This window comes from Anomalospiza imberbis, chromosome 23 (genome assembly GCF_031753505.1).
Source record: "Anomalospiza imberbis isolate Cuckoo-Finch-1a 21T00152 chromosome 23, ASM3175350v1, whole genome shotgun sequence".
Taxonomy (NCBI): domain Eukaryota; kingdom Metazoa; phylum Chordata; class Aves; order Passeriformes; family Viduidae; genus Anomalospiza; species Anomalospiza imberbis.
The window spans coordinates 1,200,145-1,213,631 of NC_089703.1; the positions used below are offsets into that span (position 1 = coordinate 1,200,145).

Here is a 13,487-nt window from a genome sequence, read left to right on the forward strand (position 1 = left end):
TCCTTAAGTGTCTGGGGCACATTTTCTGATTCTGAAGCGGAGTTTAAGGGTGTTTCTTTGTGTCAGAATTGGTGTGAGACCAGCTACAGTGAGCCTTTTAGAGAAAGCTGCTGCGTTAGCTCTAAATAACTGATGTCCCTGATTTCTTAGATACAGGCAGCTCTTGATGTGTGTTTTGTAGGAAGAGGGAAATAATGGATCATGTTTTATGTGCATGTTTCATTCTGGTTTTCTGATAAAGCTGCAGGGGAGAGAGAGCTCTGTAGTGGAACAGAGTTTGTCTTGGGTGCTGGTTATCTCAAGCTGATCAGTGCAAATGAGGAAGTGTTAAACCTGCTTTGGAGAAGGAACTCTCAGTTCCCTAACCCAGGTTATTATTGAGGTAGTGTGGAAAAACAACACATTAAACACTTACAGAAACACTGGAAGGAGTTTTGGTGAGGTAAGGACTGGACTCCTTTCTATCATGGTGTTAAGTTGCCAAGTCAATAATCCACAATGAAATGTAGTGAGTTTTACTTGTATTAATGCAAAGCATGCTGCTGCTGACAGCTGGGAGCTGTGTGTTGTGTTTCCTGTCCACCTTGTGACCGAGGGCTCTTCTTGTTCCTGCAGAGTGACCAGCAGCTGGATTGTGCCTTGGATTTGATGAGGCGTCTGCCTCCGCAGCAGATAGAGAAGAATCTCAGTGACCTCATTGACTTGGTGAGTACTGCATGCTGTCCCCAGGAAGTGCCTGTTGACAAAGGCCTGGTATGTAAGAACTTCTTCTGGGGCATCTGGAAGGTCTGGTGAGTTGTCTGTCCCCTTGTCTTTGGGCAAGGTTGAACAAACAACCACTGGCCAAGCAATGTCAGGAATCCAGTGATTGTTTTGGGCTGTGTGTGCAGGGACACTTAGTGAGTGTGAGCAGTCATTAGAGCTCTCCTAATGAACTCACCCCAGGTGCCAGCTTGGAGGCTGCTGTTTGAATTTGGGACAGTGTGTACAGATGGATGCAGGCCCTTGCAGCTGGGTATTACCTCCTGATAAACAGCCTGCTGTGTGGAGCTCTGGGAGCTGCAGGGGTTGTGCCGCCCCACACGCTGCAAAGACACCGCTGAGAATGTCTGGGCATCTGGAGAGCACCCAAATCTATTTATAATTTGTGCTCTCTCAGATGTTCTCTAGTCTAGTGTCAAAAACCAACCCTGGCTGACCATCTTGTGTCTGATATCTTTTTTTTCTGCTTGTCCCTGGAACTTTTGTGTCCTTTACACACTGCTAGGGAGGAAAACTGACATAAGAAGGATTTCTAGGCTCATTACAAGTTGCACATCCTGTGATGCATGTTTGGGCTGTAAGAACCTGGTCAGTGCCAACTGTCCCTTAAAACAGTGTGAGGCACAGTTGCCTCTGGAGTAACTGAAGGCGTTACTGAAATATGGATTTAATCTGTAAAGAGTCTGCTAGTGGGAAAACTGGATTCTATTGTCCACTCTAAATACATGGCTTATCTCTGACCTAAGCGTCTAAATTTGTGCAGAAGAGCAGCTGCTCACCAGGTAGAGGTTTGGTTGGGAAGTGCTTCTAAAGCTGGTGTTGGTAAGCTATGGTCAAAAAGTTGTGGCTGACTTAAATTTATCAAACTCTAAACATTTCTTTTACTTATGTAAGCCAAGGTACAGGTAAGAGCTCTGGGGGTCAGGAAAGAAATTATTCCCTGCAGGAAAGGATTATTTCTCTCTCTTGAAGCCATTTAATAATTGGCTACATCTGTGCCCCCAAAACCCTTGGCAGCCTAAAGCATTGTTTTTGTGGCTATTGCTGGAGGTAGGGCACAAGTAACTAAATCACTGATCTGATCTGGTGTGACGTGGTTGGTTTTGTGATGAAATAGGGAGGACTCAGTGGGTACCAGGCTTTGAGCAGTTCCCAGGACCACTCAAAACAAGGAGTTGTTTGGTCAGCCATGGTAAGCTTGACTGTGTAATTGGTCTGAGATTTTTTTAATGACTCAGAAAATTGCTGGGTACCTCTAAATGCTGGAATTACTTTTGGATGGTGCTCATTAGTGCTCTACATGCTTTCCATCAGCAACACGCTCCCTGGGCTCCTTTTCATAGCGTAACATGAACCAGACCAGTTTGGTGCCTGTTGGGAGGAGGGTCTGTGTCCCCCACACGAGGCATTGCGGCCCCTCCCCTGGGGCAGAGATGAAATAATTTGTTAAATCCAGCACGATTCCTTTATTGTGGAGACACCTGTAGACCTGCTCTGCAGCTACTCTCAGCCTGAGCTCCTGGAGTCTGCACTGGTTAGACAAGAGCAGTGTGGGCTCTGCCACCTGTAATAGGTCCAGAGATACCATGAGCCAGACTCAAGCAAATAGATTTTTGACCTTTTTTTGGCAAATTTCATCCCGACCTTTACATCTGTAGTTTTGATTCTGCTGCTTGTCCCATTAGCAGACAATAACCTCCTTGAGAAAAAAGGGCAGACTCCAAATGCACAATGAGCATGAGCATGTTCAGTAAACTGAGGGGAAGAGCTGTAAAACATGGCACCCTGACTTCTTGGCTTCCTTGTGCTGGGTTTCCTTGCTCAGTCCACTGCCACGGTGGAGGAGGTGTGAAGCAGAGGCTCGTGTCAGTATTTGGGGTGAAGTTTAGGGTATTACTTGAAGTCTGTTTGCAGCTCAGTGTGCCATGGTCTTTTTATAGCATTTAGTCTCCAGACTGATGGTGGCTGCTTGCTTAAGATCCACTGAAAGGACAGAAGATTGTTCAGAAATACTGTTGTATGTAAAGAGTTTTCCAAAACTAACCAGTAAGGAGCAGACATCTCCTTCCCAGAGTCTTGGAATGGTTTGTGTTGGGAGGGACCTTAAAACTCATCCAGTCCCACCTTCCCTGGGACAGGGACACCTTCTGTGAGACCACCTCGCTGCCAGCCCTGTCCAGCCTGGTCTTGGACACTTCCAGGGATGCAGGGGCAGCCACTGCTTCTCTGGGCAACCTGTGCCAGACCCTGACAGGAAGGAGTTTCTTCCCAATATCCCATCTAACCCTGCCCTCTGGCAGTTTAAAATCACTCCTATCCTTCCTGCTGGGAAGGATAACCACACTAAGTTCCCTCTCTGAGGTCCCTGTTCCTCTATCCATGTTCTGCTGCTTGTGGCTCATAAAAGAGCATCTTGGTACCCAACTGAATACATGGAGTGTGTCCAGGACTGTCCATGACTGCCCCCAAGTGTTGTGCTGACAAGGGAAATGGCCCAAACTTGAACAGAAGTAAAAGTGTGGGTGGAAGAAGAGAATTTTTGGGTCACTGGCCCTCATCAGCCCAGACACTTTTCATTCATTAGCAAAACAGTTTGTGGTTTGCCCTTTCACCACATCTGTTGTTGGGTTTTTCAGACTGCTGAGGCTTCAATTAGAGTTCATTAGAGACCTTGTCAATCACAGCCCTCCAGAAGTCCTGCCTGAAAGAAGCTGTGCATGGTGCTGGAAATGGGCCTTGGCATGGAATGCTCTGCTAGGGGTTCAATTAGTCATTATGTGTAAATACACTACTCAGAGGCTGTCAGAATGTGCAAGAGGACTTCTGATTCTCTACAGAACGAGTTTGCTGGAGGCACATGCCTTTTTAAGGACAACTGATTTAAATTGGAATAGTTTTCCATAGAGCTCCTCTGGAAACTGTGAGCCTTGGAGCATCTACCAGTGGGTCAAGTCCAAGCTGAAAGGAAGTTGCCAAAAGAGGAGGAAGGTGATTGCACTGCTCTTAAATGGGTTTGTTGTGAGGATGCTCCACGTCAAAGGTTGGACTTGATGAACTTCAAGGTCTTGTCCAACCTAAATGATTCTTTGTGTAGTGACAGCACTTGGAGCATCAGTTCAGGTGTCGTGTCACAAAAACGCTGTGTCACCTCCGTACTGCCTCGCAGTGTCCAGGAGCTGCTGATTCACTGTGCTTCCCAGGGAACCCTGCTGTGAATCACATCTGTTCTCATCACCTGCTGGAAAGGGGACTGTGAGGGTGTTCTCTGCTTGGAAATGTGTCCTGGGATCAGCTGAGTGAGGTTTTGTGTGGCTCATGAAGTCGCACTGAGTGTCAGGAGGTGTGAGGGAGGGAAGCTGGTAGAGCTCACTTCCCAGTGGCCGAGCAGCTCATCCTGAAAGGTCAGAACAGCCCATGGCAATTGGTCTTCTGCTTCCGTTCTCTGAAGGTAATCTGTACAGAAAGTCAGCCCTCTGTGCTTTTAGCTGTGCTCTTTCCAGGAGAAATCCCAAAGAAGAATCAGCTTCTAGGCAGTGCTGCCATGCAGGGTCCCTTCCTAGGACATCTTGGCAGCACAGGACAAGGTGGGTGAGTGGTGTCTAGGGCTGCAGCCTCCAGAGTCCTTCTGGGGTATTTTCTTCAGACAGCTTCAGTGATGTGTCTTTGAGGGCCGAGGTGGCAAAGGTGGAAGGAAACTGTATTTATTGTCCTCGTGGGCCATGTGCAGCAAATAACAGATCTGTGACAGGATTGCCTTGATGTCTTCGACTCGAGTGTGAAGTTGATGCACTCTTAGTCCTGGTGCAAGTTAAGCAGGTTCCTTTAGCAAGTACAAATTTCCTGCTGAGTGTTTCATTTGGATGTTTGCCTGGGTGTGTATAATACAAATTAGATGAAAAATCTAGCTGATTCAGGAAAATCAGATGCCTGGCATGAAGTGGGGACAGAAAATGGTCCTCACAGAATGGACAGGCTCGCCAGGAGAGGGAGGGAGGGTTGCTCACAGCCACAGCTTTCTCCCTCTCCTCTCCTCTCCCAGTTGAAACAGCAATCGTTCCCAAGAGTGAAAGCTTTCTTGAAGAACAGAACCAAGTAATGCTGCCGTTGAAGAATTAAAGTGAGAGTTCTTTACAGACACAGCAGTCATAACTTTGCTGGTTATTTTTAAGGCTCTGTTTGCAATTAAAGATCTGGGAGGTGATCAGCTCTCCTTTCTCATCCCAGGGGAATACGGAAGTATTTTTAGTAGAATGTGTTACTTTTTAGAAAATCCTGGAGTGATGAATCTTAAAATGTATAAAACTTCTGATTTTGAAATATTTGAACACAGTTCAGGCTGTTGCTTCATGCAAGCTCCAGGCAAGTCCCAAATCTGCTTGCATGCCTTCAGTCACTGAAGATATATGAAGCTACAGAATTTACCCCCAGGCAAACTGCACTGCTTGGGCTGCACAGACCATAAAGAACATGAGAATGTGACTGGAGCTTTTTGTGTTTGGAGTCCAAGAGCCTGAGCACTCTGCAGCATTGCGGGGAGAGATAAAATAATTGGATGCATATGGCCAGCTGAGCGTCTGGTGAGGCTGGAAGATGTTTTAAACAAAAAATCAGATCCAGTGAAAGCTGAAAAAGAGATGGTGGAAGCAGAAGTGCTTTGACAGCCCTGTGGGCTCAAAGCTGAGTCTTTGACCTGCTGTTCTGCCTGGACTTGCTGACCTGTGGGATGAGCTCCCAGCAGCCAGGCAGGTTTCTAATACAAGGATTGTTGGCTAAAGAAAGGGGCTCTGGCTCTCTGAATAAATTTATGGTGGTTGAGAGCCAGTTTTTCCATTTGGTGAGTGGCTGTAAGCAGGAGCTTTTCCAGCCAGCAAAGATTACCTCTGAATATCTTGATGGTAGGTGGAGATAGCAATTAATATATGTAAACTGTTAATATGATGCTTGGCTTAGAGCTAGCAACCTCACTTCCTGGCATGAGATTGGAAAAGGGAATTTAAATTCTGGCCTTATATCACTTATTCTTCCTATTTTTAAGCCTTTTTGTCTTCCAGGCTCCTGCCACTGCACTGCTGGTGTTAGAGACCCTTAAAATATCTCTTTGAATATCTGAGTGTGTGTGAAGATGGAAACCTCCCTGACCTCTGTAAAGGATGGAGGGGAAAGCTGGGAGAGAGAAATAGCACTGGAGAGAGTATGTCCTGCATATCCCTGAATTGTTACTGGATATCTCCAAGCCCAGCTGGACTCTGACACAAGCAGTCAGGACTTCCCAAGATACTGATACTCTGTGATGGCTCCTGGGCCTGGGACTGGTAATAGGATCCAGGAGCCTTCACCTGCAGGTCACCAGTCAGAGCCCAGGGCACTCGGGCTGTGCCTGCCAGATGGCTGCCTTTTGTTTCAGAAGGGGAATCCAGCAAAAGCCCTGTTTTATCCTGCAAGGCACAGGAAGAAAGCCAAGGATCCTGTTTTATGAATGATTCTCACCTTTGTAAATGTAGTTCCTTGAGCTGAATTAAAGCATTCTGTAATTAATGTGACATGTCTGCTATGACACAGTTAGCTGGACAAAACTGGATTTGCAACCTTGTTAACATCTGTCTTTTTCCAGAAAAGCTCATTTGGCTTAATTTTGGTTTTGCCAATTCTTGCAGTGCTGGAATTCAGAGCAAGTACATGAATAATACTGAGCTGTTTCCAGTATCAGTATTACAGTATCTGAATACAAAAGTCCATTTAAGTGTCATTTCATAAACAAAGCTTGATGATTGTGTGGCCTTTGGAGCTGTGATGGATCCAATTAAGGTTTAGCACTGTGTGGATTTGTGGGAGTGACTTTACTGGTGGTTTTAGGCCCAAGATGAGTGGAGCCAGGCTTCCTTCTTGAGCTTCCACAACATTTGCTGGGCACTGCCTGCCTTCTGCAGGAGCAGGAAAATCCGAGGCTGTGCAAGGACCCTGAAACATCAGAATAATGCTTTATTAGGTGAAATAAGTAACCGTGGAGGTGTGCCAGAGGGTTATTTTGTGAGAGGGTCAGGGAGCTTCCATGGACTCTTCTGTGTCTGAGGGGTTTCCCCAACCATGGGAGCAGCTCTTGTGTCCTCCTTTATTGTTGGAAGGTCACACATGATGAAAATACTCACCTTCCTGGTGGGATGGGGCTTTGAATTAAAAACTGCTCTCATCACATGCAGGTTCAGATACCTGCAGGTTCAGACACCTGCACCTTGCAGATGCAGATTCAAAACACAGATGGATCTGAATAACTCCTTAGCTAATTGAAATTTGCCTCATCTTCCCGGAATTGTAGAAATGTTTGGGTTGGAAGGGTCCTGAAAGATCAACCCAGTGCCACCCCTGCCATAGGCTGGGACATCTTCCACTGTCCCAAGTTGCTCCCAGCCCCATCCAGCCTGGCCTTGGGCACTGCCAGGGATCCAGGGGCAGCCACAGCTGCTCTGGGCAGCCAGGACCTCCCCACCTTCCCAGGGAAGAATTTCTTTCTAATTTCCAAAGTAAACTTAATCTCTTTCAGTCTGAAGCTGTTCCTCCTTGTTCCTTCTGCTTCTTTAAGGAAAAAAATGTGTAATCTTTAATTCTGCTGCATTTAGCATAGTTCCCCAGTGTGTAAGGTTCCTGTGGAAGTCAGTAATGCTGACCTCTGAGAAACATGGAAAACCATTCTTTCTTAGGACTGGTACACCAGGAGTGGTGCTGTTTCAGTGGTAGATGTGGTACATTTCAATCAAGACTGTAGAAGGAAACAGCCACCTGGGTTGGACACAGCCAAAATCTTGGCTGTCCTGAGTGTGTGAAGTGCAGAATTTGGTGCAATTCAGTGTGGTCGAAGAAAGGATGGGGGCTGTGTGTCAGACATGGAGAACTGAGGTATTGCTCCTCTTTCCTCTATGAATTTTTTTTAGATATTGTTTAAAAATACTTTTAAAATAATCTAGAAGCAATTGTTTAATTGCTAATAAGCTCCTTGAACCAAGAGGTGAGTCCAGAAGGAATGATTGAGCTTAGCTACTCCAAAAGGGGTATGGTTTCCACTTTGGCACAAGTGATTATTTGTCTTGATAGCAGAGCAGTTGCCTTAATTAAAACACTGTCCACATACCTGGGCAGCTCTGCTGGAGAATTTGGTTACACAGGACAACAGGATCCTTGTTCGACGCATTTCCCTCACTTTCTCATTCAGGTTTTCTTTCCTCTGCACTACACATCCTTTGTGTATCTCCTTGGAAAAAAATATCCCCCAAACACTGTGCCCTGTTCCTTCTGAATGATGCTGCTGTTCTTCCAGGCCGAGCCCCAGATCTCCTTTATTTCTTTCCAATTTACATTGAGGGTGGTCTCACTTCCTGAGTAGCCAGAGCCACCAGAAGAGATGACTGAGAGCTGATCTGGGGGAACAAGGGTGCAGTAGGGCCAGGTGACATTACTGCTGGCCTTTAGCTGGAGATACAAGGTGCAGATTGTGTTCTGCATGTGACCTTGCAGTGCTCAGAGTGGGAAAAGATTGTGTCAGAACAGAGGTGGGAGCCCAGTCTTTGCTTATAAAAGAACCTCGTCCTCCAGTGTTTGCACCACAGTGACATTTATCTGTAGTGCAGTGATGAATGGAACAAAAGCACTGCTTTGGTGTTTCAGTTTGTCCTGAGGAGTGGCTTAATTCTTGTGTTTCTAAATTTAAGTCGAAATTCCACATGTGATGACTGCTGTAGATAAGTGCTCAGGCACCTGAGTGAGTTTTGGCTCTTCAGTTGACATAGAGCAACCTTAACAAGAAAAGTTCACAAATCCACTGTTGCTGAAAACTCAGAGCATCAGTTGCCTTCCAAGCAGAGTTGCCTTTGCTGGGATCAGAAGATAAACTGAATCCTGCAAGAGTCTGAATGTGCACAACAGTAATTTAAATGTTTTAGTAAGATTCAATACTTGACATGGAAAAGAATCCAAAGGACCAAAATTCAGGAGTCATAGTCTCATGAACATAAACCTGAAGTGTTTAAAGCTGCAAATTACCTTGTTCATATTACTGCCTTTGCCTTGTAGGCAGTTTTCAAGAGTAGAAGAGGAAAGGCAGTGTGCATAAATTGTAAATTCATTATTAGGAAGTACAGTTGATGTAATAAATAGTATAAAGATTACATTCTTGGAGTAACTGTGCCACACCTGGGCGCTTTTCCAATAATTAGAATTACACAAGTAATTCCATCAGCTGGAATATCTGTTCTTTTTATACATAGTGTAGAAATTTTCTAATATTTCCAAACTAGATGAGTAGGTTTTCTTCTTCTGTTTTATTCCGAGAGACAAGAAGGGGAAAAGAATAGATTGCCTGAAGTCCTGTGGAGTGTCTGTACCAAGGAGATGGGATATACGGCTTGTTTTACAATGCAGGGTTATAATACAGTGCAGTATTATATTCCAGTAAGTGTGTGAGATAATGCAGTCACTGTTACGGCTGTAGGAATAACCACAACCCTCAGAAATTGGGAAAGAGACCCTGCTCATGAATATTTGTTACCAAATCGTCCACAGATAAGTTTAGTTCAGTAGATTGCATCTTAAAAAAACAATGGGTTACAAGTTCCTCTAGTCAGTATGGGACTGTGTGCTCTGAGCCCTGCAGAAACCCCACACCCGGCATGTGCTGTTCTTAAAAGAAAGTTAAATCTAAAAGTTACTTGTGAGGGGTTTTTTTATAAGAGTTGTAAATTCAGCTTTTCTGCAGGGGAATCAACTTGGCCTCGGGTTTGAGTTTCTTGTGAGAATGCTTTGTGTGGATATTTGGGGTTGAAGGAATGCACAGCGAGGCCTCTCATGCTCCCTTACCACACGTGTAGTGTAGGCTGTTCCCAAAGAAACAGAGTGGAAACAGAGGCTGGGAAAAGCCACTTCCCCCCAGTTCTGTTTTCATCACTATTGCTCATCCCAAAGGCAGGTCAGAGCCAGGAGTCTGTTCCTGGGCATTTCCCTGGGCCGATGGGCTCGTGGCCAAGGGATGTGTTCCACTGGTCACCTCTGGATCCAGCTCCAGTGCTGGGCTGCTCTGGGCTGGCTGGGCTCTATCTGAAGGTCAAGCAGGCAGCTTGAGTTGCTGTCAGCCTGAAGAGTTGACCCAAAACAAATGGTTAATGGGGAAGAGAATGGAGGGACAGAGGGGAGCCAGATGTGCTCACAGACACAGATCATTTCACCCTCCTTATGCCACCACACTGCTGATTTGGATCAGCCCCTGGAAGTGTTTGGGCTGTCTGGTCTCAGGAAAAGGAAGAATTTCCCTAAAAGCTGCTGTTGCTTGTCCACTTCTGTTTACCCAGGAATGTGTTGTGGTTTTGGGGCCTCTTCAGCCAGGCCTGCAGGTACCAAAGGAGGAACTCCCATGAGAGCCCTGGGCTGAGTTAAATCCTGAACTGCCCTGCTCTTGGTCTGGGCTCTGCAGTTCTCACTCACAGCCACATGACAGTGTGTAGAAACCAAAATAAAAACGCTCAGATGAATATTTCAGCTTTTTCAGCACTTTATCAACCATGTCTTGGTTTGCCTCTGATTTTTCACGTATCTAAGGATTGATTGTGTGGGTCAGCTGTTGCATCACTTGCTGGTCTCATCTGAGAGCCATGGAGTGGTTTGGGTTGGAGGGACCTTAAAGCCCATCCAGTGCCACCCTTGCCATGTGCAGGGACACCTCCCACTGTCCCAGGTTGCTCCAGGCCCTGTCCAGCCTGGCCTTGGACACTTCCAGGGATAAGGCAGCCGCAGTTTGTTTTGTCATTTCCATTTAGGATTTTTTTTTTTATTTATTATTTTTCATAGTCACATTGGTTTGTGTGTCCCTGCTCGCTCTGACTGTTATCCTCTGTGTGTTACTGCCTTGTTCTTGGGATTAGGAATGTTTTTGTTCTGGGCGGTTTGAGCTCTTCTGTCCAGTCTAGTGCATTAAAATAGTTTCAGGGCTGTTGCACCCCAAATTTGTTTTTTCTCCTCTAGGCTTCTTTCCTTTGAAATGGTGTTAATCCATTCACTGAATCAACGGCTTGAAGAGAAGAAAGCACATTTCCATGTTTTCTTTATTCCTCCCTCCCTCCGCTTTTCATTTCTTATGAGTTGTGAATTCATCACTCCATGATTAATTTTGCCCTTGATTGCCTTTTGTCCTCATGTTCTCAGTCAGGTTTTCATCTCTATGATGCAGAGTGATATGCAGAAGACATTCCCCACTGCTTATTTCTTTCTTGTTTTATTAGCACATTGTTACCAATCTGTTCAAGAACGTGCCAGTTGCCCTGTGGTCCTGTTGTGTTGTTAGGAAAGGGCATTTTGCTTCAGTCCATTTCTCTTGCAGTGAAATCTGGACTGTTGTTCCAGCAGGAAGCACACGATGCACTGATTGTTGGAGGACAGCAGCTGCAGGAATGATTGTTGGTGGTCCCTGGGCTGGACTGGGGCACAGGGCTGCACGTTACCTGAAGTGTGTGCAGGGACATGGAGCCTCACGTCCCTGCAGGACATCACAGGCCCTCTGCCACGCTGCAAGCAGAGCTTGTCTTTATCCACGTGCAGGGCAGGGAGGCAGTTGGGTCCCGGATCCAGGGGAGCTGTGGAGCGTGCAGGAGGTGTGTTGGATTCGACACGTGCACGCACGCAGACACGTTTATTCTCCTTAGCCTGCCTGGTCATGCTTGGCTACCTCCCTGGAGACTGCTCTGAGCTTGACCCAGAGTGGGAGCTTGGGAAAGCTCACTCCAGCCTGTGGATGGTGGATTCCTTTAGCAGCTCCCTCACTCCCACTCCGTGTAAATATTTACCTTTATCCACCAGCCCTGGGCAGTCACTGCCCTGGCCAGCCTTGGCACAGAGTGAACGTGGAGCGTGTGCGTACTGAGGTGTGCTGGGCCACAGACGTGGTGGTAATTAAACCTGAAATTATTGGAGGTGAGCGCACAGGGGTGTGTTGTAAGTGAAGTGATTTCGTGAAGAGTTTTGGCTTTGGGACAGATGTGGGCTGTTAATAACAAAAGCTGTTCTTAGGGGTGCCAGTGCCTTCCAACCTTAACGTGTCGCCCTCTCTCCCCTCCCTGTTTGCTCCCCCCCTGCAGGTCCCGAGCCTGTGTGAGGATCTCCTCTCCTCTGTGGATCAGCCCTTGAAGATTGCACGAGACAAGGTGGTGGGGAAGGATTATCTATTGTGTGACTACAACAGAGATGGGGACTCGTACAGGTGAGTTCCCAGCCAGAGCTGGGGCTGCCTGCTGCTCTCTAAATGACATCCATGGGCAGGCCTTGCAGGCCCTTCTCCCTCTTATTTTCAGCCAGAAAAACATCAGTCATTTAAAGATTTAGAGCCCAAAATGTGCTGTTGTTACCGTGCTAAAGTGGGTGACTGATGTATTTGTCTCTGTTTTCTGTATTCTGGATTGAAACTAGTCAATTCTCTAGCAGAAATGGCCTTGATAGGAAATTAGACCACTGCAAAGTTATAAAATCTCTGGAATGGATAATGACAGAAAAGAGATGATGGAAGCCATGGGTTTAAACAAAATCATCTTCAGCTTGTACAAAACAGGGTGGATTTGCCAGCTGGGAAAGACTCTTCTACTCAATGATTTGCAAAGAATTTACTGACTTTGGACTCAGAGTCATTAGTTCTGTTTGAAAATCTTGGCCCAACGTTTTTACCAAAGAAAAGGAATCCCCATCTACCAAAATAGCTGATATATTCTGAGGAGACAAAACCAATGAAAATAATTGAACCCTATAAGCTGTGTATAATTACCATATAATTGATTTTGAAGCAAGAGGGGCTGTAATACTGGTACAGTCAAGTTTCGGTGTTTTGGCTGCCACATTGAGCACAGTCTCTCTTTTTTCACATTTCAGAATTTTCACATTTCGGAGGAAATGTATCTTCCTCTACCTTGTAGTTGGGATGGTGTTTTTCATTTATGTTTAAATAGTCCCTTCCCTTTCTCACATTGCCTGGCTTTCCTTAATGGCTGTAGTGACAGTGGCATAGTTTCAGATATTTAATTTAAGAATCATGAGTTTACAGTCCAGAAACCTCTGTGTCCTGCAGCACTTTTATTCTTTCCCTTAACAAAGGGTGCTGGGCTGTGAGGTAAGGACCCCATTCATCTCCTGCCCTGAATTACCAGCTCTGCCATCCTGCTACTTCTGGGGATGATTCTCAGGCTTCCACTTATCTCTCCTTGTACCTTCAGTGTCATAATTTACATTTTAGTGCTTGGAATTATCTCCAGGAAGAATCTCACTTTGCTCTGTGTAGATTTGATGTAGTGTTTTACATTCATCTGGCCAGAATGTTTCAAGAACTGTGTTTCAAAGTAGAGTTTCAGAAAATATTTTTTAACAAATCTTTTTTGGCTCAGGCATCACTGCAGAAGCAGGTGAGCTTGTAAAGGATTCGAGATGAATTGGTTCAGTTGCTTTGAGTTGCAGGAAAGGTCCCTCTCTAATGTGAAGCACGTGTGTGTGGATGATTTACACAGAGAACATGCTGAGATACATTTTGTCCTAGAAACAAGAGATGGAGAAGGAGAGTGGATGCAGAGTTTGACAGTGCCTCTGGGTTGTGGCTGAGTGTAAATCCTAAGGAGTTGTTTAAAATATAACCTATTGCAGGGGGCCAGCAGTGAGCAGGACCTGAAGGTGGAGTATCACTCATGTTCTTTAGGGCACTAATCTCATATTTA

General features: G+C 45.7%; 1 protein-coding gene and 1 long non-coding RNA gene across 5 annotated transcripts in view; both read left to right on the forward strand.

Annotated features, from left to right (window-relative positions):
* The window catches only part of CAPZB (capping actin protein of muscle Z-line subunit beta), a 67,408-nt gene that overhangs the window by 23,355 nt on the left and 30,566 nt on the right, over positions 1 to 13,487 (forward strand). For all 4 annotated transcript variants that reach the window (XM_068171569.1, XM_068171570.1, XM_068171571.1 and 1 more), the window contains exons 2-3: positions 616 to 705; positions 11,874 to 11,995. In XM_068171569.1, the coding sequence (XP_068027670.1) occupies positions 616 to 705; positions 11,874 to 11,995 (212 nt within the window). The remainder of the gene's footprint in view (positions 1 to 615; positions 706 to 11,873; positions 11,996 to 13,487) is intronic.
* LOC137461816 (uncharacterized) lies at positions 714 to 8,947 on the forward strand. Its single transcript, XR_010993493.1, has 2 exons — positions 714 to 1,350; positions 1,443 to 8,947. It is a non-coding gene; the product is annotated as an uncharacterized lncRNA (long non-coding RNA).